Here is a 25858-nt window from a genome sequence, read left to right as displayed (position 1 = left end):
CTAATCTCCAAATTCCAACAGCGAGGTTTCTGCTCTGCCCTCTGCAACTGAATCCTCGATTTCCTGACCCAGAGACCACAATCAGTGAGAATAGGCGACAACATCTCCTTCATGACAATCCTCAACTCTGGCACCCTGCAAAGCTGCACACTCAGTCCCCTACTATACTCCTTATACACTCAACACTGTGTAACTAAATTCCACCCCAACTCCATTTACAAGTCTGCTGAAAACACCACCATTGTCGGCCAGCTGTCAAACAATGATGAGACAGAATGCAAAAAGACATGAGAGCTTGGCGGCATGGTGTAAAGATAACAATCTCTCCCTCAACATCAGCAAAATGAAAGAGCTGGTCATTGGCTTCAGGAAGCAAGTTGGAGGGCACACCATTGTCTTTATCAATACAGCTGAGGCAGAAGTGGTCGAGAGGTCATGTTCCTGGGAGTAACAATCACCAACAATCCGTCGTGGTCCACCATGTTGATGTTACAATCAACAACATGTCTATTTCTTCAGGAGGCTGAGGAAATTCTGCATCTATGTAAAGACACTTTCAAATTTTTTACAGATGCAACACTGAAAGCATCGTGTTTGAAAGCATCATAGCTTAGTATGGCAACTGCTTTGCCCAAGACTGTAAGAAATTACAGAGAGTCATAAACACAGACCAGTCCATCACACAAGCCAACCTTCATTTCATTGATTCCATCTATATGTCTTACTGCCTTGGGAAGGCAGCCAATGTCAAAGACCCCTCCCACTCCAGTTATAATGTATTTCAATCTCTTCCATTGGGCAGAAGATACAAAAGCTTAAACAGACATACCAACAGACCTAAGAACAGCTTCTTCCCCACTGTTGTTATTAGATTAAAGTGGTGCTGGAAAAGCACAGCAGTTCAGGCAGCATCCGAGGAACAGTAAAATCGACGTTTCGGGCCAAAGCCCTTCATCAGGAAGTTATTAGCTGTTGTTATTAGTCTACTGAACAAACATCTCAAATTTTATATTTAATGTTGATCATGTTCTTTGTCCACCTTCTCTGCAGTCGTAACATTGTATTCCTTGCTCTGTTCTATTATCCTTGCACTTAAATGCACTTAGCATTGTATGATTGACTAGTATAGTATGCAAAACAAAACTTTTCACTGTACTTAGCTACATGTGACAATAACAAATCAAATCAAACAATAAATTAAATCAAATCATCCATAATAAAAGGAAAATGCTAGAATTTACTTTTTGGTGTCTAACAACGTTATTTTCCTTGTACTTGTTATGATTATGCAGAGTCAACAAGGCGTTACATTATTTCATTTTGAGTGGAATGATGTGCCTTGAAGAGAACATGCAAATGAGTCAAGTACCAGGATGTTGTCATCATGGCCACTCCCACAGCCACTTCCGGCCCTCACATCATCGCTGATGCCACACGCTCAATGACTTCCGCCACCCCTATTGCCATGATAACCACCACTTCCGCCTCCACCAGCGCCATTCACCTGCATTCTGCTGACACGCCCCCCACAGACCCCACTGTCACTATCCCCACCCCCCAGAACCCCGAGGGGATTACCCTAGCTCATGTCTCCACCCCCATTCCCCCTACCATCACACCCACTCCAGGTACTGGCTCCGACCCCACTCCCAGCTCCACACCCACACCAGATCCCAGCTCCCGGCCCTGCCGAGTTTTCACCATCCCTCCAGACCTCCCACTCACTGAGGACGAATGATCAGTCCTCAGCAAAGGACTCACCTTCATCCCCCTCGGTCCACGCATCAATGAATTTAATACACGCCGTGACATTGAACAATTCTTCCGTCGTCTCCGCCTCCGAGCTAACTTTCACAATCAGGACTCCCCCTCATCTTCCGAGGACCCCTTCGCCCACCTCCAACACACTGCATCTGCCTGGACACCCCGCGCTGGCCTATTACCTGCCCTCGACCTCTTCATTTCCAACTGCCGCCGGGACATTAACCGCCTCAACCTGTCGATCCCCCTCCCACACTCCAACCTCTCACCCTCACAATACGCAGCCCTCCAATCCCTCTGCTCTAATCCCAACCTCACCATTAAGCCACCGGATAAAGGGGGCGTAGTGGTAGTCTGGCGCACTGACCTCTACACCACTGAAGCCAAACGCCAACTCAAGGACACCTCTTCCTACTGCCCCCTCGACCATGACCCCACCCCCCATCACCAAACCATCATCTCCCAGATCATACAGAACCTCATCACCTCAGGGGATCTCCCACCCACAGCTTCCAACCTCAGTCTGGGAACCCCGCACTGCCAGGTTCTACCTCCTTCCCAAGATCCACAAGCCTGACCACCCTGGCCGACCCATTGTCTCAGCATGCTCCTGCCCCACTGAACTCATCTCTACCTACCTCGACACTGTCCTATCCCCCCAGTCCAGAAACTCCCCACATACGTTCGAGACACCACCCACACCCTCCACCTCCTCCAAGACTTCCGTTTCCCCGGCCCCCAATGCCTCATCTTCACCATGGATATCCAATCCTTCTACACGTCCATCTGCCATGACCAGGGCCTCCAAGCCCTCCGTTTTTTCCTCTCCAGATGTCCCCAACAGTACCCTTCCACTGACACTCTCATTCGTTTGGCCAAACTGGTCCTCACCCTTAACAATTTCTCCTTTGAATCCTCCCACTTCCTCCAGACCAAAGGCGTAGCCATGGGCACATGTATGAGCCCCAGCTATGCCTGTCTCTTTGTTGGCTATGTAGAACAGTTGATCTTCCGTAATTACACCGGCACCATTCCCCACCTCTTCCTCCGCTACATTGATGACTGCATTGGCGCCACCTCGTGCTCCCGCGAGGAGGTTGAGCAATTCATCAACTTCACCAACACATTCCACCCTGACCTTAAATTTACCTGGACCATCTCTGACACCTCGCTCCCCTTCCTGGACCTCTCCATCTCCATTAGTGACGACCGACTTGACACTGACGTTTTTTACAAACCCACCGACTCCCACAGCTACCTAGATTACACCTCTTCCCACCCTACCTCTTGCAAAAATGCCATCCCGTATTCCCAATTTCTCCGCCTCCGCCGTATCTGCTCCCAAGAGGACCAGTTCCACCACAGAACACACCAGATGGCCTCCTTCTTTCGAGACCGCAATTTCCCTTCCCACGTGGTTAAAGATGCCCTCCAACGCATCTCATCCACATCCCGCACCTCCGCCCTCAGACCCCAACGCCCCTGGTGCTCACCTTCCACCCTACCAACCTTCGCATAAACCAAATCATCCGCCGACATTTCCGCCACCTCCAAACAGACCCCACCACCAGGGATATATTTCCCTCCCCACCCCTTTCCGCCTTCCGCAAAGACCGTTCCCTCCGTGACTACCTGGTCAGGTCCACACCCCCCTACGACCCACCCTCCCATTCTGGCACTTTCCCCTGCCACCGCAGAAACTGTCAAAACCTGTGCCCACACCTCCTCCCTCACCTCTATCCAAGGCCCTAAAGGAGCCTTCCACATCCATCAAAGTTTTACCTGCACATCCACTAATATCATTTATTGTATCCGTTGCTCCCGATGTGGTCTCCTCTACATTGGGGAGACTGGGCGCCTCCTAGCAGAGCGCTTTAGGGAACATCTCCGGGACACCCGCACCAATCAACCAAACTGCCCGTGGCCCAACATTTCAACTCCCCCTCCCACTCTGCCGAGGACATGGAGGTCCTGGGCCTCCTTCACCGCCGCTCCCTCACCACCAGACGCCTGGAGGAAGAATGCCTCATCTTCCACCTCGGAACATTTCAACCCCAGGGCATCAATGTGGACTTCAACAGTTTCCTCATTTCCCCTTCCCCCACCTCATCCTAGTTTCAAACTTCCAGCTCAGCACTGTCTCCTTGAATTGTTCGACCTGCCTATCTTCTTTTCCACCTATCCACTCCACCCTCTCCTCCTTGACCTATCACCTTCATCTCCTCCCCCACTCACCCATTGTACTCTATGCTACTCTCTCCCCACCCCCACCCTCCTCTAGCTTATCTCTCCACGCTTCAGGCTCACTGCCTTTATTCCTGATGAAGGGCTTTTGCCCAAAACGTCGATTTCGAAGCTACTTGGATGCTGCCTGAACTGCTGTGCTCCTCCAGCACCACTAATCCAGTATGTGATCATAGGTTTTCACATTGAATTTGGAGATTACTCTGCATTATATCTTAATTTAGCTGTAATTAAACTCAGATCTCCAAGTAAATGGAATCTATTTATCACAAATGTGTTACATTTACGTATCAAGAATGTTATTACATGGCACTCAGCTCTGAATTTTCTTCTTTTAAAACAACTTTGATGTTGAAAACCAAGAGGACCAGCAGCAAACAAATTAGCAGAATCCAGAAGTTACCACAGTACAGAGAAAAATAAGATTTATTTACAAATTGACGATCTGAGAATTGGGCATTCTTGTGCAGTTAGCTGATCCAGACTCACCTGATCTAAACGGCTAAATTTTAATTTGAATGGCGTCAGGAGTCAGGTCTACACTGAATGGAGAGAAAATGTGTCCAAATTCAAGTAAAAAAGCTGCAAGCTGCATTCTGGAACATTGCACAGCTGACAGATCAAGCCATCAAACAAACTACAAATCAAAAAAATACAATGGTACACCAAGTAGACTTAAACACCAAAGGATTGTATAAATTAAAATATAAAGTGCAAAATGAAAAGGAAGAATGGACAGCAGTTGCCCATGCACTGGATCCAGCGGATCTACTTGCAGAGTTCAAACTTCTTTTAAAAAAAGATGCAGCCATGCCTCATACACCATGCAGCTTTAAACAACTGGTGATGACGTGTATAGCAACTGATAACACGTTTGTGTGGATTCAATACCTTGGTCTTATCTGAAGGGCTTAAAAATGTGTTGCTGGAAAAGCTCAGCAGGTCAGGCAGCATCAAAGGAACAGGGCTTATCCCCGAAATGTCGATTCTCCTGTTCCTTTGATGCTGCCTGACCTGCTGCGCTTTTCCAGCAACACATTTTTAAGCTCTGACCTCCAGCATCTGCAGTCCTCACTTTCTCCTTATCTGAAGGGAACAAGAAAAGCACCCACAAAGAAACAAAGAAGATTAACTGCATTCAGGAGCCAGTTTTAGAATTCATCATTTAGAATTGATGTCCTATAGGCAAAAACCACAGGAATCAATAGATAAATCTGTCAGTAGATGCCACAACAAGGACAACAAATGTAGATGTAGAATTATTGGAGTGAATAATGGAGTTGGTGACTTTGACGTGTGGAAGCAATGTCCCAAAAAGATGTCGTGGGGAGAAAGGTTGCAGCACTGATTCACTGCAAACAGATGGCAGTAAGTATGAAACCACTGTAGGTGGACAACAGCACCTGCAAGCGCTATTTCAACACTGTAGTCAAGGTATAAAATGCAAGGAAACTGTTGCAGGTGTGGGTGATCATACCCACTGCAAAGCCACTCTGGATTCTGAGATCTGTGTACTTCTGAGATCTGTGTACTGGATTAGTGGTGCTGGAAGAGCACAGCAGTTCAGGCAGCATCCAACGAGCAGCGAAATCGACGTTTCGGGCAAAAGCCCTTCAACAGGAATAAAGGTAGTTTATTCCTGATGAAGGGCTTTTGCCCGAAACGTCGATTTTGCTGCTCGTTGGATGCTGCCTGAACTGCTGTGCTCTTCCAGCACCACTAATCCAGTATTTGGTTTTCAGCATCTGCAGTCATTGTTTTTACCTATTCTGAGATCTGTGCAGAGTGTATGGTTAAAAAGTTTGTTGAGCCCATCTATACATGAAATCTGGCTCTAAAGGACTCAGTAGGATATGACATTGCACAACCAAGCAGAAGACGGTGCAGTAGTATGGCAACACCAAGAAGGAACGTGATAGAGACATGCATAAATGCAAACTGGTCGACAATTGTCAGTAATAGGCCTACAATAGAACAACTTCCAACCAATGTCTGAACAAGCTTTGTCCGCATTGTGCACGTATTTTGCATTCACAAAGTCAACTCCAAACTTTTTCCACAAATCAACATTTGCCCAAAGAAAACTAGTAAACACAAAAACAATGCCAACATGAGAGCTAGTGCAAATACCCAGCCAGTCTAAATTCTGAAGCACCTGTCACAGAACTGTTGGAACTTCAGTGTTATAATTAATAACTACTAAACTGACCACATACAGTCAATCATAAACCCTTCCACAGCACTCTTCCAGACAAGAAACTCTTCCACTCAAACGGTTGTGTAATTCATCACAACTAACCACTTCTTGAGAATTGCGGATACTCTGTTGATGCCTCCATTCAATGCACGGAGACTCCAGGGACATGGAAAATGATGTTGAAGGGTTGAGTTAATCTCAGAGATCAGCTGTGATCTTGTAGGGCTCCTTGTTTGTCTGGGTATTTGAATGTGATGTCTAAGCAGGGGATTAAAATCTTCAGGGAAAACCAACTCCAATCCAATTTTCATATGTTTTCAATCATGCCACACAAAATGTGTAATATTACACAGGGTGTGCTACAGTTTGGCAAACTGAGATCCACACGTAACAGAAAAGGGGATAAACAGTGGATATGGAATTTCAACTGGAAATTCTTCATGGATCAGCATTCAAGATAGCTGCTTCAATTGTAATCCATATTTCCCACTAGCAGGAAGGTGAAAAAGTAGGATGGACTAAAGTCAGGAATGACCTAATTCATACAGCAAAATTTTAAGCCAGTGGGGTTGTGACTTATGTTTTCTATTAAGGTCTCGCCCATCCTGTGATGCTGAAGTCTCATAGAGATGTACAGCACAGAAACAGACTCTTCGGGCCGACTTGTCCATGCCAACCAGATATCCTAAGTTAATCTAGTCCCATTTACAACCACTTGGTCCATATCCCCCTAAACCCTTCTGTTCATATACACATCCATATACCTTTTAAATGTTGTAATTATACCAGCATCCACTACTTCTTCTGGCAACTCATTCCTTACATGCACCACCCTGTGAGGGAACATATTGCCCCTTAGGTCCCTTTTAAATCTTTCCCCTCTTGCCCTAAACCTATGCCCTCTAGTTCTGGACTCCCCCACTTCAGGGAAAATACCTTGTCTGTTTACCCTATCCATGCTCATGATTTTATAAACCTCTATAAGGTCACCCCTCAGCCTCCAACACTCCAGGGAAAACAGCCCTAGCCTATTCAGCCTCTCCCCATAGCTCAAATCTGCCAACTTTAGCAACATCCTTGTAGATCTTTTCTGAACCCTTTCAAGTTTCACAACTCTTTCCTTTGAGTGGGAGACCAGAATTACACACAATATTCCAAAAGTGGCCTAACCAAAGTCCTGTACAGCCGCAACATGACCTCCCAACTCTGATACTCAATTACTCTGACCAATAAAGAAAAGCATATCAAATGCTTTCTTCACTATCCTATCTATCTGTGACTCCATTTTGAAGGAAGTATGAACCTTCACTCCAAGGAGTCTTTGTTCAGCAATACTTCCCAGGACCTTACCATTAAGTGTATAAGTCCTTCCCTGATTTTGCCTTTCCAAAATGCAGCACCTCACATTTAGCTAAATTAAATTCCTTCTGCCACTCTTCAGCCCATTGGCCATCTGATCAAGATCTCGTTGTACTCCGAGGTAGCCTTCATCACTATCCACTACACCTCCAATTTTGGTGTCATCTGTAAACTTACTAACTGTACCTCCTATGTTCACATTCAAATAATTTTATATAAATGACAAAAAGTAGTGGATCCAGCACTGATCCTTGTGGCATACCACTGGTTACAGGCCTCTAATCTGAAAAACAACCCTCCACCACCACTCTCTGTCTTCTACCTTTGAGCCAGTTCTGTATCCAATTGGCTAGTTCTCCTTGTATTCCATGTGATCTAACCTTGCTAACCAGTCCCCCATGGGGAACCTTGTTGAATGCCTTACTGAAATCCATGTAGATCACATCTACCGCTCTGCCCTCGTCAATTCTCTTTGTTACTTCTTCAAAACACTCAGTCAAATTTTGGAGACATGATTTTCCATGCACAAAGCCATGTTGACTACTCATAACCAGTACTTGCCTTTCCAAATACATGTAAATCCTGTTCTTCCTCCAACAACTTGCCCACCACCAATATCAGGCTCACCAGTCTACAGTTTCCTGTCTTTGCCTTACCGCCTTTCTTAAATAGTGGCACCGGGTTAGCTAACCTCCAGTCTTCTGGTACCTCATCTGTGACTATCGATGATCCAAATATCTCAGCAAGGGGCCCAGCAATCACTTCCCTGGCTTCCCAAAGAATTCTCGGGTATACCAAGGGATTTATCCATGTTTATGCATTTTAAGACATCCAGAACTTCCTCCTCTGTAATCTGGACATTTTTCAAGATGTCACCATCTATTTCCCTACATTCTATATCTTCCATGTCCTTCTTCACAGCAAACGTCTTGGCATTTGATCCAAAGCAGGGAGTAGCCAGGGTTCAAAAGAAAGTGGCACTTCTGCTACCACTTGTGGGTCAGGGAAAGGTGGAATTTCCCAAACAGTCCTTCAAGAAAATCTTTTAACTCCTCCTGTAGCCCCAATCACCAATCACCCTGTTACTAAACTCACCTCGTACCCCCCTACACCCAACCCCGAAATGCCATGGGGACTGTAATCTGTTGATGTTCCCTTCCCAGTTGAGAAGCCTGTTCCCACGGTTCCCAGCTGTGGCCTCTCTGCTATTGAGCCAATCCTCCAACCTATTGATCAGGCTATCAGTTTGGCAAGCTGCAAGGCAAGTGGCAGCGCGAGAAGAGACAAGTTTTAAAAATAATCAGCAGTTCCTTGCCAAATCGCAATCATCTCTGCTTTGCTCCCACATGGCCTCCTTGTATTCATGGTAAATATCAAGGCAAATGACATTCGATCTTAGATGCAAGTATGATACCTGTTTGAGAGCAAAATGATTGTTGATGAGGCTTCTGTAATCAGTTTCATTGTAATAACCAGAATGAATGTATAACTGGGAGTTCACTCCTTTAAACGGACAGAACATCTCGTGAAACTGAAGAATATAAGATACTACAGTATAACCTGATAGGAGAGGTTGTTTCTTGATAGACAATGAACAAAGAACAATACAGCACAGGAACAGGCCCTTCAGTCCTGTGCCGACATATTTTGCCCTTCCATATTAAAACTGTCTTCACTTACAGGGTCCATATCCCTCTATTCCCTTCCTATTCATGTATTTGGCCAGGTGCTTCTTGAATGCTACTCTAGTGTCTGCTTCCACTACCTCCTCTGGCAGGGTGTTCCAGACACTCACCATCCTTCCTGTGCAAAGCATGCTTCATTTATCTCTTTTAAACTTACCACCCCCCCCCCCTCCACCTCATACCTTGAACCTGTGTCCCCCAGTAATTGACCTCTCCACCCTGGGAAAAAAGCCTCATACTTTCCACTCTATCAATGCCATTCACAATCTTATAAACATCTATCAAGTCACCTGTCAATCTCCCACTTTTCAGTGCAAACAAACCTAGTCTATCCAATCTTTCTTCATAGCAAAAACTCCCCATTCTAGGCAACATCGTGGTAAACCTTTTCTGTACCCTCTCCAAAGCATCCACATCCTTCTGGTAATTTGATGGTCAGAACTATATGCAATATTCCAAGCGTGGCCAAACTAAAGTTCTGTAAAGCTGCAGAATAACTTGTCTATTCTTATACTTAATGCTCCCTCCTATGAAAGAAAACATGCCATAGGCCTTTTTTATTACCTTATCTATCTGCACTGACACTTTCAGTGATCTGTGGACCTGCATACCCAGATCACTCTGTAGAGTATATCAATATATCTAAGGGTTCTGATATTCACTATATAATTTCTTAATCTTCCAAAATGCATCACCTCACATTTGTCTGGATTAAACTCCATCTGCCATTTTTTTGGTTCATGCCTCCAACTGATCTATTTCCTCTGACAATTCTCCTCACCATCTGCAACTCCACCAATCATTGTATCGTCTGCAAACTTAGTAACTGGAACAGCTACATTTTCATCCAAATCATTTATGTAGATCAAAAACAGCAGAGGTCCCAGCACTGATCCCAGTGGAACACCACTAGTCACAAACCTCCATTCTAACAAGCATCCTTCGTTGCCTATGACTAAGCTAGTTTTGTACCTGTCTTGCCAGCTCACTCCTGATACTATGTGACTTCAGCTTTTGTACCAGTCTGCTATGAGTAACCTTGTCAAAGGCTTTACTGAAGTCCAAGGTGACAACATCAACTACTTTTCCCTCATCAGTCATCTTCACTACCTCTTCAAAAAACTTGATCAAGTTACTGAGGCATGACCTCCATTGTACCGTGTTTATTGCTAGTCATGTCTGTTCGTTTCTAAATGCTTATAGATCTTGTCCATGAGAATCATTTTCAATAATTTCCCTCCACCAGTGTAAGGCTCACAGACTTGTAACTTGTTCTTTTGCCTCCCTCAATATTCTGGGATAGATCCCATCAGGACTCGGGAACTTATCTATCTTAATAATTTTTAAGATGCACAATACCTTTGCCTTTTTAATAGCAAGTTGGCTGAGAAATTCGACTCACACTTCCCTGAGATCATCCTTCTGTTTGGTGAATACCAATACAAACTATTCACTTAAGTCCTCACCTACCACTTCTAGCTCCACATATACATTCCCTCCTTTGTCCTTGAGTGGGCCACCCTTTTCCCTGGTTACCTTTGTGCTTTTTACATGTGCATAAAAAGCCTTGGGATTCTGATTAATCTAATTTGCTAATGACTTTTCATGACCTCTTTTGCCCCTTCTAATTCCTTGCTTACATTCTTTCCAAATTTTCTTATATAGGGCTTTGTCAGTTCTCATCCTCCTAGACCTTCCATATGCTTCCTTTTTGAACAAACATTCCTTAACATCCCTGGTCGTCCAAGGTTCACGTAACTTGCTATACCTATCCTTCATTCTCATAGGAACATGCTGCTCCTGAACTCTTACCAACTGTTGTTTGAAATACTCCCACATGACCAATAGGGATATACCCTCAAACATCCACCTCCAAACAACAATCTTTAGTTCCTACCTAATATTGTTGTAGTCTGCCTAAGACAAACTTAATAAAACTGTACTGTTAACTTTTTTTGTGCCAAAATTTCAGCTTTCAAAGAAGTTGCGCCAAGTGAGAACTTATCAATGCTCTGATCCCAACTGAGTGAATTTCTCTTTAGCATCTGAGAGCACTAGTCACATTAATAAACATTATTCACGTACAACAGTGCCAAGTCAGACTCAATAACAACCTAAGATAGCATCCAAACTTCATCAGCTCATCCAAAGATAACTAGCAGCATTTTTTGGGTAATTTTAATCAATCCCAATTTAGTGATACTTGAAACAATTTCAGATAACAAACAGGAGATGTAATTAGATCAGCAGATTAGACTTCGAGTTTCTCCACCTGAATACAAAGATTGTTCATCCAACTGATGAAGGCTCATCTGTAAATAAAAGCTTAGAATGATGAAGAAATGTGCATTATATAGGTAACTAAAATGATCCCAAAAACTATGCCTATCGAGCAAAGTATAGTATTTGGTCTACCTACACATATATCATGCCTATGTTATGTTCAATAATTATTCTGGTAGAGCGTGTATCTCTTTACCTGTGCCTAGTGGCTAGCTGTGGCCATGCTGGATGTCTAACTAGCCAGAGTTCAAGATAGTACCCTTGGTTTTAAAACAGTTTACACCTTGCTTTCAATGTTGTGAATCAAATAATGGAGTCAAAGTGGTTTATTTAACTGCTGCCGACGAAACAAAGAAAGAGACAACTGATCCTTCATTGTGGTTTAAAGTAAAGCTGGGCGTTCATGCAGCATTTCTTTTGTAGCTCCTTGGGGCAAAGCTAATAATTATAGGAATCCTTAACATAACTTGGACACCAGACCATGCCTTGTACTTGCAAGAACTTTGAGTGATTTTACAAAAATAGCACATTCTGGATCTAGGGCCTAGATTTCCGTCTGGTACCAAAAAGAAATGCTTCATGGTCACAGGTGTTTGCTTCGAGATAAATTATTAAACTAAAATGCTGGAGAGATGCAAATTTATTCTTCCTTTCATGAGCTTTTCAATTACCATGGGTAAAAGTGATGCATCTGCTTGATACATCCATGAGTTTCAGATTGATTGATGTTGCAGATGTCCCCTGCAACACATTTTTTTTTGCATCCGGCATTTTATAAAATTTTGACAGGGTACTCTGGTGATTTTGCTTCACCCTGATTGTTCCATGCCTGTGAAGCAGTTTGATTGGGGACTAGATTCTAGCATGTGTCAACTTTTCACAATTGCTTCAATGAATTTTGCCTGGCTGGTAATGTGATAAAAAAGGCAATTAGCAACAATGTAATGGAACTCATGATTTCTAGCCCACTGAAATCAAAAGCAATGAGAACAAAATCAACTGAGTTCTGTATGATTTATGAGGCACAATCTGCCACATTACCTCCCAGCTGGTAGGTGGAAAATAGTCCTATAGTTTTGTAATAAAGCATCCTTCACAGAAATACTTATACACATGCCTCTTTCAGTCGATGCAGGTTTGAAGGCTATCACAAGCTTGGGTATTACGTCAGTTCAAACAACATCTACTTAACATCCTTCCTTTGTTCGTCTTCTAAAATAACTGAGTTCTACCGAAAGTCCAGTGAAATTATAATTCAAACACTCCAAGCAAATTAATGAACTCACCAATTACCCCCAAAAAATCCTTTCTTGGAGTTCCAAAAAAAGGCTGAAAATTGCCAGCTGCCATTTATTTGTGAACAATCACCAACACCCTAATAACTCTGAAAAATGAGTTTTATCTAGGCTGGTTGACTGCATATTGATTTTCTGGTATATATGCTGGAAACCTGTGTATCCATTTATTGATATATATTATATGCCTGTTTTAATATGGAAAAGAGACTATCACCGAATGTAATTGGCAGCAAATGGCCATTGTTGAAAATGGCCATTGTGTACTATAATAGTGGAGATCCAGTGGAAGCAGTATTTATAATTGTGATTTCTTTCACCTGGTTTATATTACATGGTTTCTATCCTTTTACAAACTGTGAATTTTCACATTACCATTTCAATACATGATGACCCAAACTTCAAATGATAGAAATTGATAGAAATTATACAGAGTAGTAACTTTAAATTTTCTTAGAAATTATGTCTATTATATTTTCACATCCTGTTGTGCTACTTTTTTCACATTTTTTATGAATACTCCAGTGCCCAAATACACAGACAAATTTGATCCTATTAACATAACAAACTAACACACAGTAGCCATGCCAAAAATCAAATTTGATTTTCTTTTAAAACAATTGGCATGCTTGAAAACAAAATGAAGAATGCTTCACCAAATATGTCTGTTTACTTTATGAATATTTGAATATTTTAAATTGATTCATAAATATTGCTAGAACTTCTGTGGCTCCATCACAATACTATCTCCACCCATACTATTTTGAGGTCAGAATCCACAACATTTTTTATCTGATAGGCCGATCCCATTCTTATTAGAATTTGATTACTTGAATGCAAAGCATTTTGATATTTTTCAGTAGAAAGCACAAATAAACAAATGACATTTGCTACAAATGAAACTTTAAATGCCAATACCAGAAAAGCAATTTGACTTTAATGCACAAGCTCTCATTGTTATGTAGTTTCCCAAACTGACAAAAGTATGATAAAGCTGTAACTATCTGGGTTGTTGGAAGGACGTGTCTGTATAAATGGTTCTAGCAACAGCGTGTCAAATACTTTTTTTGAAATTAAGAAATTGGGTAACATCATGAACAAGATTGCTTTTGGTGACCAGACTAACTGGATAGTATTTTCATAACTGTACTTCATTTGGTCTGCTTTGTTTAATCATTCAATCACTGAGGTACAAAACAATCAATTTATTTTTCTGTTTCTCTCTTACACCTCTACCCACCACCCTGCGCCCCCCCACATTGATTCATAACCTACTAGATTAGAAAAATCAAATCTTTACTTAAATTGATTAAAATATTTAACAGTTTACTCAGAAGGGAACATTACATCCTCACTTTAAAAAAAAATATGGTGACTTTCGGTGGACAATTGTCACACAAACATCCATTCTTCTACTTAAATGAATTTACGAGGTGGGTTGCATTAATCTTGGGTCAATGTGTTGCATGATTTGTTCATTTATATTTCTAACATTCACATCTAACATTTTCACAATGTTAATGTATATATCATATTCTGCAGAATTGCCTTGATTATTTTAAAGCTGTAAACAACTTGGTACATTTTTGACATCATGACTCTCCCTAAGTGAGTGCTAAGGATATCAGACAAGACAACTTGACAGCAAAGGAGCCGTAACATTGCCTGGGTCTTTACTAACTGAACAGACCACTGGGGTATTTTGCACACTGACAAATGGCTTCACTCGATCCATAATAAATTGAATGTGTGCTACAGTGGAATTCTAGATTTATTGAGAGGGGACAGCTGCAGTTGGAGCAATGGGCAGCACCAGTATAGGCAATATCAATAAAAAAACCAAAACCAAATATCCCCATTTGTTTTGGAATTTGTACATTATATGATTGAAATGTTTCAAACAAAATATTATATAAATACCATTCCCACTGTTATGATTTTGACTCGTTAACTTGTCTTTCAAGTAGCCAGATGAGCATATTTCCAAAATAGCAAATTCCAATATATAATACACTGTTATCACATTAGATAATCACATTGTGATTCTTTAGCAATGCTTGAAAGCTTATATTCAGAGATTTTAAGAACAAGATAAATAAGTTTAAGATGTTATGAAAATTAATTGGATTAGTGAAACAAATAATCTACATTAAAAAATGAAACCATTTGGCATCGAATGACAACATTAGTGAATTCCTCTATCTATATGTCTCTCCCACCAAGTTGTTTAGCCTCTCTTTCTCTCATATAAAGGAGATGCAAATGTGATTAATAGAGAATGCAAAGATTTTATTAAGTAATCATCTTTCCTGACTACACTATCAGTAAAACAAATTTTCCCCTAGTAAAATGATTTAGTAGTTCCTGGGTTGGAAGCATCAATGGAGAAGTCACAGTTTATTGCCCATCCTGAATTGCCATTGAACAGATGATGATGATAAGCTTACTTCTTGCAAATAACTGAATGGTTGCAGAAGGCAGTTAGGTATAAACCATGTTGCTCTGAATCTGGAGTCAAGACAGGCCAGATTGCATAATGATATCCTTTCTTTTAAAATGACATCAGTGATTCATATTATGTTCTCTGTAACTATCTACTTCTTCACTTACACAATTCCACTAGTTTTGCCATTACCAACAGTAAAGTCCACATTTACATTCAATTAATTGAATTCAAATTGCTCAGCCTTGAGATTTGAACTTTTATCTCTGGATTACTAATCTAGATACATAACTATTATGCTACCATACCCCAAGGTGAATAAATTACAGTTGTTATTGGCAAGGAAAGGAAGAAGTCCAGAATTAAAACCAACAGATGTACTGTCAGTTCACATGTTTAGACCGAAAAATAAAAACACATTAAAGCCTGCTGTTTCCAAGAGACCATGTATAATCCATACTGCCATGGAGTGTCTCCAATTAACTGTGAGAGGGGTGAGGAAAGGATTAAATAAAACTTTCAGAATGATAAAACTAAAATTTCTTCCCAATTCTCAATGGTAATCATTTCATTTAATGTAATCCAACTTTGAGTGGTTATATCCACAGGACAATGTTTCCTTGCTCTCAGAACACAGGGGCTAGATTATTCTGAGCAAGTGCAGATATCCATACATGTTCTTGAACCTTCACATGTCATTACTTTCATTAACAATATTTAACATGTTTATAAAAATGTTTCATCGCATTTCAACAATGATTCTCTAGAATACAAAACAATGAAAAGTTTAACATTAATTGAAACAAATAGACAGCATTTCTCAGTTTAATAGTAAATGATATAACATGAAAATTTCCTCAGATAAGATTGCTCGAATCACACCAATATAAACTCTTAACAGCTAAATGCTGTTGTGAATCACCTGCTCCAGAGCAAAACATTGTCTGAACAGTTCCACAGCCAATGAACATGTTGCAAAATGTGTGACACTATATTTCACACACTAACATATCAATCTGCCAGAACATGTCTTTTGTTTGCATACTGTTACATAAAATGTTGTCTAACATTTTAGATATTAGCCATTTGCATCGACAATGCTAGTCCTAGTTATCACGTGCAAACAAGCTGATTTTTTGCTATATTGTATTTGAGACATCACTTCAACATTATTCAGTTGCCTGTGCCTATTGGGAAAGTGTAACAATCAATAGATGCGCGTATTAGATATAATAAATATTTCTACTGCTTGGATAACTATAACCACTTGTGAACTATGTTACCAATTAAGTTATTGATCAGCCTCTCTCATGGACATTTCTATAATATGCTATTGACCCAATATATTCATTATCTATCAGAGTTTAAGCAGAATCTAATTAAATAATAAACTTAGGAATTTCAACATTCAAAGCAATATTAAGTGGCAGTGCATGGAAGAAACATTCCAATGCATTTAATTTTTAATTAGAGATACAGCTGATTAAAGCAAAGAATATAAGATTATTTCCTTCCTCCTCCCCTACCTCCACTCTCCATCTCCAAACTATAGGCAACTCCATCAAAAAGTGAAAGAATTTTTTCATTAAAAATTGAAATTGTGTGAAGGCAAACAAAATCGCAAATTCACATTTGTAACATATAGATTTTAAGAAATAAAGCCATGTTATGGTGTCATTACCCCCAATTGGATGCTTGATGATAATAATTGAGCTCAAATATGAGAGACTGTTTATCTTAACAATGTTTAGCACTTCTTGATTTATTGCTATTCATGTCACAAATGCACACATACACTTTGAAATTAAAGAAAGACAAAATCAATGAAAAAATTACATCAATTTATAATGAATGTGAAGAAGCATTAAAGACTAAAATCAGATGTTCACTGTTGTGCCTTCACGAAGCTGCTCCAACTGATTTATCCAGTAAACAACAACAGCAACAACTACAATGTTCCTTCTGTTAAAGGTCAGAAATTAGAGGTATAATGTCCCGGTCAGTGAGGTATGTTGAATATTCACACCAAAATTATAATTAACTCATGGATCGGAATGCATATAGGTTTTCCTGTCATCTTCACTGATTAGATCTATATTGCTTATGTTACTTTGAGGCTCAATGATTCCAATACTTTTGGCTGGTTTCTCATCCTCCATGCTCCTTTTATGGGCATTCACCCAAAATGCTGCTGTCCTGTCATTACATCAGATCCTGTTTACTTGACATCCCTGGGTTTGCTTTAGTTCCCAAACCATCCATACCCTAACATGTAAATCTTTGTTTTGTACACATTCCTCTCTCCCACCCCCTCCAAACCAACCCAAATAGCCTTGCTTTGCCAACTGCTGTAGCTTCCTTCAGTCTTACAACCATCCATAAACTCTGCATTCTTCCAAACTTGCCTTATTCCACCATTAGCATGCATTTGTTCAGACCTCAAAACCATGAGTTTGGAATACTCCATGGTTAAGCCACCAGAACCTGAAAAAAAAACCTAGTTTTTTTTTTAACCAGCTAATTTTTTTTTGGGATGGGTGTTTCATTTTTTTTCTTTGCAAAACATCCCAAAATGCCAAAATTTATGCAATACTTTGAATAAAAGTTGTTTTAGTTATTGCCTGCCAATTGTCATTTGTTTTTAATGCTGATTTTTATTGTGATGCAAGGCATGTAACTACTTTCAAAATGCAACATATTTGAAATGGCAAGCAGTCTCCTTACAACATCAAATTTCATAAGCTAAATCCATTTTGCCAAGACAAAAATCATCTTTGTAAAATTGCAAGTTATATGCCCTAAATCTCTACCATTCAGAAGCACCCAAGTTATGATTGGTAAACATTTACAATGAGATTAATAAATTAGCCCTGAAATCTGAAATGAGCAAGTCTAAACCAACTTAATAAATTGAAATTGAAAGACTTCAATAGTACCATATGAAGAATACATGAATCCCTAAAAGCAAGTGCAAGGTTATGATCTTTTCAATCAAATTAAATGACAGGAACTACCAACAGGGAAACCCAAATAGTTAGAATTGTCATCTGAACTTGCAGATAAAGATTAAACTAATGTTTCCAAAGAAACTGCTATTTTTAAGTCTTGCAATAAACATCTGTACTCAATGTAATTGACATTTGATTAAAAATATTTAACATTTATGTTGGAGCCATTTCAAATGTACTGAGAACATATTCAATAGTTTATAAGCAAACATTTGGGAAGTACATGTTTCATATGTTGTAAATGTGTAGGCTAATGCATGACAAGGCAAAAACACCATGGGTTTAAAATTGTCAGCTGTTGGCTGAAATAAAAGACTGCTTACAACCCTATTATTTCCTGTTATTTATGGTTATCCAATTTATTCTATACAGTATATAGAACAACTGCCCCCTCAGCTGATGAATTATGCTGATCAACAATTGAAAGAAGCATTGAAAGTGGCAAAGGAGTAAAAAGTATTTTGGCTGGAAAACCTCAACGTCCATCAGAAATAGCTCAATGGTACCAATACAGAGTCCAGAAGGACATAACTATTAGACCAAGCCTATAGCAGGCACTGCAGCAACTAAAAAGAGGGGAACAATCTGCTTGACACATCCATCTATCTGTTACAGATGTAATTGTCCATGCCAGCATTTGTAGGAGTAACCACCAATCAATCCTTGTGGAAATATAATTCAGTCTTCACATTGAGGATGCACTCCTTGATGCATGGCACCAGCACCATGCTAAATGGGATAGATTTCAAAACAGGTCTAGCAATTCAAGATTGGGCATTATGGGCCATTAGAAGCAGAGTTGCATTCAACAACAATACATAATCTCCTGGCCTACTTCAGGTTTACCTAAAAGTGTACAGCGTCAGCTCAATACTGTTACAACGCAAGACTATTTGCATGCTAAACATCAGAGGTCATGCAATATAGACAGCCCCAATCTAAACAAGCAATTTCATCACCAGTGAATCACATCAACTTAACATTCTCAAATTAGTACTAAAGTCTTGTACTCTCGTGCCAGCCTAGACAAGCTATTCTATTACAGCTAGGGTAATGACATCTACTCAAAAATGAGGAGAATTGAATGGACATATTCTGTCCATTGTTAAAAATCACATCAGCCTGGCCAATTACACCCTCAGTCTATTTGCCACCAAAACATATGGGGGAATATGTTGTTGACAGGCCTGTCAAGCTGTATTGACATAGCAATGTCCTGACCACTGAGTCTAAGTTTGGGTTTCACCAAGACCACCAAAACTCCTGACTTCATGATAGCTTTTGCACATAGATTAACACGACAGATGAACACCAGATGTGAGGAGTGTGTGACTGCCCTTGATATCACGGCAGCCTGGAACCACGGCAGAATGGGAACAGGGGGAATTCTCTCCATTGGTTGGAGTCACACCTAGGACAGATGAAAGATTGTTATCATCACTGGAGGTTAATCATGTCAGTCCAAGACCATCACTGCAGAAGTTCCTCAGGTAGATATTTTCTCAATTAAAATAAGTTCACATATGTTACTACACATCTCTGGAGCAGGTCTGACTTGACTTTGGGCCTCCTGATTCAGAGGGATATACCACAGTCCTACAAGTTTTTCAGTGTCTTATCCTAGGCCAAAATATCTTCAGCTGCTTCAATGACCTTCCCTCCATCAACAGGTTAGAAATGGGGATGTTTGCTGATGACTGCACAGCATGCAGCACCATTCACAACTCCTCAGATAAGTGTGTCATCCATGCCACAAGTGACAGAGCATGGTTAACAAGACAGAATCTAACCATTTTCTCTTGGCATTCAATGCATTACCATCCACTGAATCTCCTAAAGCCATCCTGGAGAGTTACCATTGACAACAAACTGAGCAAAGGCAGTCATATATTAATACAGTGGCTACAAGAGCAGGTCAGAGATTAGGAACTCTCTGAAAAGTAACTTAAATCCTGTTTCCCACCTACCACTACAAGACATTAGTCATGAATGTGATGCAATAATCTTTATTTGCCAAAACGAATGCTGCTCCAACACTACTCAAGAAACTCAACAAGCTCCAGAACAAAGCATTCCATTTGATTGGGCCCCATCTGTCACCTTCAATATTCACTCCCCACCTCAAGTGCACAGTGGCAGCCTGTATCTAATCTACAACTTACAATGCATCAGCACCTTACATAGTACCTTCCAAACCTGCAACCTGTATCGATTCAAGGCACAAGGCAGCTGACACAATACCTGCAAGTTACCCACCAAGCCACACAGCATTCTGCTACGTAACTATATCACTGGGTCAAAATTGTGACAACAGTCAACCTGCACTACCTGAACTGCAGTAGCTTGCAGCACTTTCTCCAGGGTAATTACAGATGAGCAACAAATGCTGGTGTAGCCTTAACACCAATGTTTTCCAAAAATGAATAATTTGCAAAAAGGAGCTTCTGACTATTAGATTATTGTACCTTTAAAAAACCTCAGTGGATAGTAACCTCTATGTGTCCTATCCAAATAATTATATCATAATATTACCGGCAGAGACAGCCCCATTTCTGTATTGGAGTTTAGCCTCCATAGGAGTGGTAGTCCTGATCACATGTACCTAGCCTGTTACCACATCCCATTCCTCTAACATTGTGCTAATCCATGAAAGATTGACATGGTTTCTGTTTTAATTACTTACTGCACTAACAAAGCAAAATCTCACAAACCTTTGTAAAAATAGACCTCCAATAATTAAAAATGTAAATAATGAATTCCAGACAGAAATCATTTGATATGTTATGATTGCATCTGCTTGTTTTCACTGCTGTTTTGATTAACTCCCCTGTTACACAGAAGAGCCCTGTGGGAAGGGAGTTCCACACCTCTGTTCACAATTAGGGATCAGAAAGTGCCTGCCCCTATCAACTGACTTGGAAAAGGGTAACTCGCTAACTCGAATTCGTGCTCCCAATCCTCAAATCAAAATTGAATTTGACCAGTGCGACCCTCCAACACATGTAAAAAGCATTAAACACCCTCAAAACCCAGAAGGCCTTTAGTAATGAAACCATCTCACTAATAACATTGTAGCAGTGGCTTGAATTTAATTGGGGAATTATTTATGTTCATTAACTATTCGTGCCAAAATGTCAACATTGGAACTAATGCTTGAAAAACAGCTGACATGTGTGCACAATTAAACCATACGCTTAGGAGCAAACGGGCACAATTTTAAATTATCTTGGTCAACCCGTTTGGACATCTTATGACACACCTCAGGGAACAAGCTCAATCTTAAACTGCAGCAGCGAAATAATTTATCAAAGTGAATATCAACTTGGCAAAACAGTCGTGTCAATCCGAAGTATGGGACAACTGGGTAGAACTGATTCACAAAGTGAGGGGCAAAGAGATTTCGGGAAAACTTCTCAATGCAAGCGCCCAAGTAGCAGAGTTCTGCAGTGCTGGCTACGCCTCCCCAGGTACAACTAGCAGCCAGACAGGTGTGCAGGGCATGCCAGAGCGCTTTCCAGATTCTACACGAGGTTTTTTTTTCCTCCTGGCGGGTGGGAAGGCATTGAAAACCCGACGCTGGCAGTTCAGAGTGAAAGCCACTCTGAACTGACCATTTGAACTCTGCTAACAGCAGGAATTGTCCCCGGTAGTGCAGATTGGTGGCTGTAAGCACGGGGGATCTAAATCGGGCGAGTTGCTTCATACATCCCAGGAAACCAATGAGAGAGACTGAACCCTTTCATCTGCCCGTGTCAATTGATTTGTCGGTTTTGTTTGCTGTCTTGAGAAAATCTTATTACTTGTGTAAAAAAAAAGACCACGATTTCCCCCTTGCTCTTGTACATGCTAATATCTCATGCTTGTTATATCCTATCGACAGAGCTGGTATTCAGTGGAGCTGCACTTTCTATGGGAAATAAGGCACATTAAGATTGTGTTTTCCTGATCAAACTCGACTGTCTCCGATTATTTCCAGGGTGAAATTTGCCTGGACAAAGTTTCTAGTCTCTGGTGTAGACAGACAATACAAAGAGAGACCAATCCCGCCAAAGGAAGTCAATAACGTCAATCGGAGGATCAATAGATTCTCACTTGCATATTGTAGCCTGTTGGCCTTTCTGTTTTAAAAAACCCACATTCCAGGAATAGGGATGTGGAAGCAGCTGTAATTCGGGGAGTAGCAAACGCGGCGCCGAGCTTTCCAAAGCTCGTCCTTCTCGGTGTTCTGCTGTCACCAGGCACTGAGCTGGGGACTGGAGGATTCCTTCACAGATCGGAGCTCGATCCCTTCCCCGTGCGTACGCGGTGGCTGGTGACACGAGAGACAGAGGGAGACCTGACACCAGCAGATTGGCACCAGCTTCACTCCACGACAAGTGGAGGGCGATTTGAACGGGCTCTAGATCATGTCAAATGACACGCGACTGTCACTGCAGCGGGCTGTATGTGGAGGGAGAGAGGAGACACAGGGCTGTTTGCGGGGGGTCGAACTGCGCTCCGTCTTGGTGCAGAGTAGGCATCTGCTGGAGATTCACAGGAGGAACCTCTAAGCTCAGACATTTATCAACTTTGCGTGCCCTGATCCCGGCCTTTCAGAGGCTTACGGGCGAAACGATCTGTCAGTGTCTCACTGCGGCTTCGTCCCGCAGCCCTTTACACTGGGCACTGGGAGGGGGACCTTGCACACTTCTCACATTTTTATAGCCCCCACCCCGGCCCGGCTGCCTGCAATATTCTCCCATTTTATCTGGGTCATTCCCAGTGAGATTCCTTTCCCAGCCAGCCTGCCTGATTCTGATTCTCCTGCTTCCTGGTAATGTGGGAGGCTGCGAAAAAGTTCACCCCCCTCCCCTCCCCTCCCCATCTGCTCGCCTCTTCCTCTTCCCTTCTCTGCATGGGCCGGGAATGGGAGCAGGGAGTCGGGCTGGGGGACCTGCCCCCCCCCCCCCCTCTGTCCCCTCCACACACGGAGCTCAGACCCAAGCTTGAAAAGAGCTTACCTGGCCGGTGCAGATAAAGTTGCTCGAGTGTTGGCGGAAGGGCTCCGTGACTGAACACCAGGGCGCAGGCTGTTATCCAGAGAGACAGCAACACTGACATTGTAGGGACCATCGCGTCTCCCTGTAAAGCAGGAAGTGGGAAATAAACTTAGGCTGCCCCTCGGCTCTCGGGAAACTGCATCAGCTAGAGAGAAAAAAAAACTGTCTCAATTCTGCAAGGAAATAAATCCGTGCACATCGCCCTAACATTAGAGAAACTGAGTCCAGGTCCAATCCCATACAAGTGGCAAGTATAAATGGCGGGGGGGGGGGTTTAAAGCAGAAAGCGTGTTGGCAGGCTAGGAGCACCCCGACGCCGGTTTTTATACCGAGAAACGTATTAGCCACTCACCTATGGGAAAGGGCCAACTCTGTGGGAATGCTGGAACTACCGACTCTCCCTCATCGCTTTCCCCATGAAAATAGCGGCAGACTAATTGGTTTATCAGAACAGGCTTGACTTCATTCGCTCTCTCACGTCTGGGCTAGAAGCGTGTCCAGGAGGCGCGGGCCATCACTTGCCTCCCCACACACCCCTCCTCCTCCTCCTCCTCCTCCCTGCTCAGTTCTGAGGCTGGTCCATGTTGTGCAGAGAGGGTTAAGTGGAAATCCGTTGATAACGAGCCGACTGATCCAGTTGGCCCCCGGAAAGTCGCTGTGCCATCCACGTCTCGCCAGTTCTCAGGCGGCAGCTCGGTTCCACAGGAAGGTTTGCAGCGATGCCAAGGAAAGGATGTAAGCTCTCAGCCTCCCCGCGTTACGGGATTGTACTGAGGGAGCCCTCTCACTGGTTCCGGGCAGGAAAGGGTGGGTGGACGGCGTTCAAGGAGCAAAGCAGCAGCGGAGCCCGGAAACCGTCGTCTTCTGCCCCAGGTCCAAAGGCTGAGCTTGCACGTCAGTGCTTCCCGGCTCCCACCCACCCGAGAGCAAAGCCTCTGTATCTCCGCGCCCTCTCTTCTCTGGAAACAGCCCGGCAGGATGCGGAATGAACCAGCGCATCGCCTCGTCACCAGCAACTGAGAAGTTTCCCGGGAGCAGCGGGTCATCGATCAGGGCAGTCGGTGTCAAAGTTGACAGAAATATCCTTCATGCCTGACGTTGAAACTAAGACAAGTTTACTACGTGAGCATGTGCAAGGGGCCGTGGGCGGTAATGAAGTCTTATTTCAATCCTGTCCACCGAGCTCATTTAACTCTGACTGGACCATGGAGACATTCCCCTCCCCTCCCCCTGTCTTTTTGTTTGGCGTGTGTGTGTGTGAAGCGCCAATCTCTCTGTGCCCTTGTACTGGCGGTGCTGCAGCGATCCCTCCTCTGTCTGTGTGTGTGTGTGTGTGTCCACACCTCCTCTGGGATTGTTTCCCGGGCTTTGATTCTCCCGCCACTCACTCCTTACCTGCAAGAGTCGGGGTAACCAGAGAGAGATGTGACTGGGGATGTTGGGGGGGGGGGGGGGGGGAAGGATGGTCAGTCTCATGGGCTTGATAGAGTTGTCTCCTGCCTCTCGGTCACGTTAACAGTGAACATGTGAACCAGCAGCAACTTTCCCGGGAAGCCGGCTAGCGGATTATTCTCTCCAATGCAGGGTTCCCATCAGGCGGAGGAATGGCTGTCAGAAACACAGTTAAGGACGCCAATTGTATCCCGCTCCTTCTCTCCCTCCCAGGCAGTCTTTGCGATGCATTGCACTTGAGAAACTCGACATAATGTCTAACACCAGCAACAATAACAACAAAAAATGTGGTCAGATAATACCACGCACCAAACCGACCTCTCTTTCTCCTCAATTATTTTCCAACAAATCGGGTGCTGTTTGTACTGTCATTCCCCCCCCCCGAAGCCTGTTTGGAATTTCATACATCTTTTCTTCACTGCAAATTAGCACCGCGTCTTAAAGCGACACTCTCTGCTTAAAGCCAGAAATTAACCTAATTGTCAATTACCAATTTCTGCCGCCAGCAGATACTGTGAAGGGATGTGCAAGTGGGAGATAACCCTTAACAAGAAAATATCAGGTGATGATAACTCCACCGACCACTTATCCCCAGAGCGCTGCCCCTAGGAAGAATGTTCACTCACTTGATGAATGAGTCTGAAGTCGCTGTAACTAGTGGCAGAACTGTAATTAAATAAACCGTGCGTCTTAAAAGCTGTTGAAGTGGCAAGTTGCATTTCTGCTTCTGCCGAATAATTGAACTTTCTCGTTGGTATTAACACCACTGTGGACCAATGCGAAGGACCCTTTCGGCTGTGCAGCGATTCGCCAGTGATCATTCCATACCCGTAAAGGATTCAGAAACATCGCCTCGCTATTAACTAGGGCTAGTTAGGCAGCATTCCAACCCTAGCTCCAGATACATTACATTATATCAATATATTCGCGTGTGCAGGAACCGCAGGCAGCCTTAAAGTTGTCCAATTATATTTCGAGTTCACACGTACATCCTGTAATAGGTTCCTTGGAACGAGATATCTATGTTTCCATTAAGATATGGTATTTGTACCCGACCAGATTCGCCTGGGAAATGTGGGAGAATTGACTTTT

At 42.4% G+C, this 25858-nt stretch overlaps 1 protein-coding gene across 4 annotated transcripts in view; it reads right to left on the bottom strand.

Annotated features, from left to right (window-relative positions):
* The window catches only part of tafa1b (TAFA chemokine like family member 1b), a 479256-nt gene extending 453634 nt beyond the window's left edge, over positions 1 to 25622 (bottom strand). For 2 of the 4 annotated variants that reach the window (XM_072582507.1, XM_072582508.1), the window contains exons 1-2: positions 25393 to 25622; positions 23276 to 23396 (exon numbers count right to left, since the gene is read on the bottom strand). In XM_072582507.1, coding sequence (XP_072438608.1) covers positions 23276 to 23396; positions 25393 to 25587 — 316 coding nt within the window. In that variant the 5' untranslated portion in view covers positions 25588 to 25622. Of the gene's footprint in view, positions 1 to 23275; positions 23460 to 23666; positions 24760 to 25392 lie in introns of those variants that run through there. The other 2 variants (XM_072582510.1, XM_072582509.1) reach the window with 2 other exon arrangements.
* Positions 25623 to 25858: the final 236 nt, after the last annotated feature.

The sequence above is a fragment of the Chiloscyllium punctatum genome, chromosome 12 (assembly GCF_047496795.1).
Source record: "Chiloscyllium punctatum isolate Juve2018m chromosome 12, sChiPun1.3, whole genome shotgun sequence".
NCBI lineage: Eukaryota > Metazoa > Chordata > Chondrichthyes > Orectolobiformes > Hemiscylliidae > Chiloscyllium > Chiloscyllium punctatum.
This window is presented reverse-complemented; position numbering and strand designations above follow the sequence as displayed.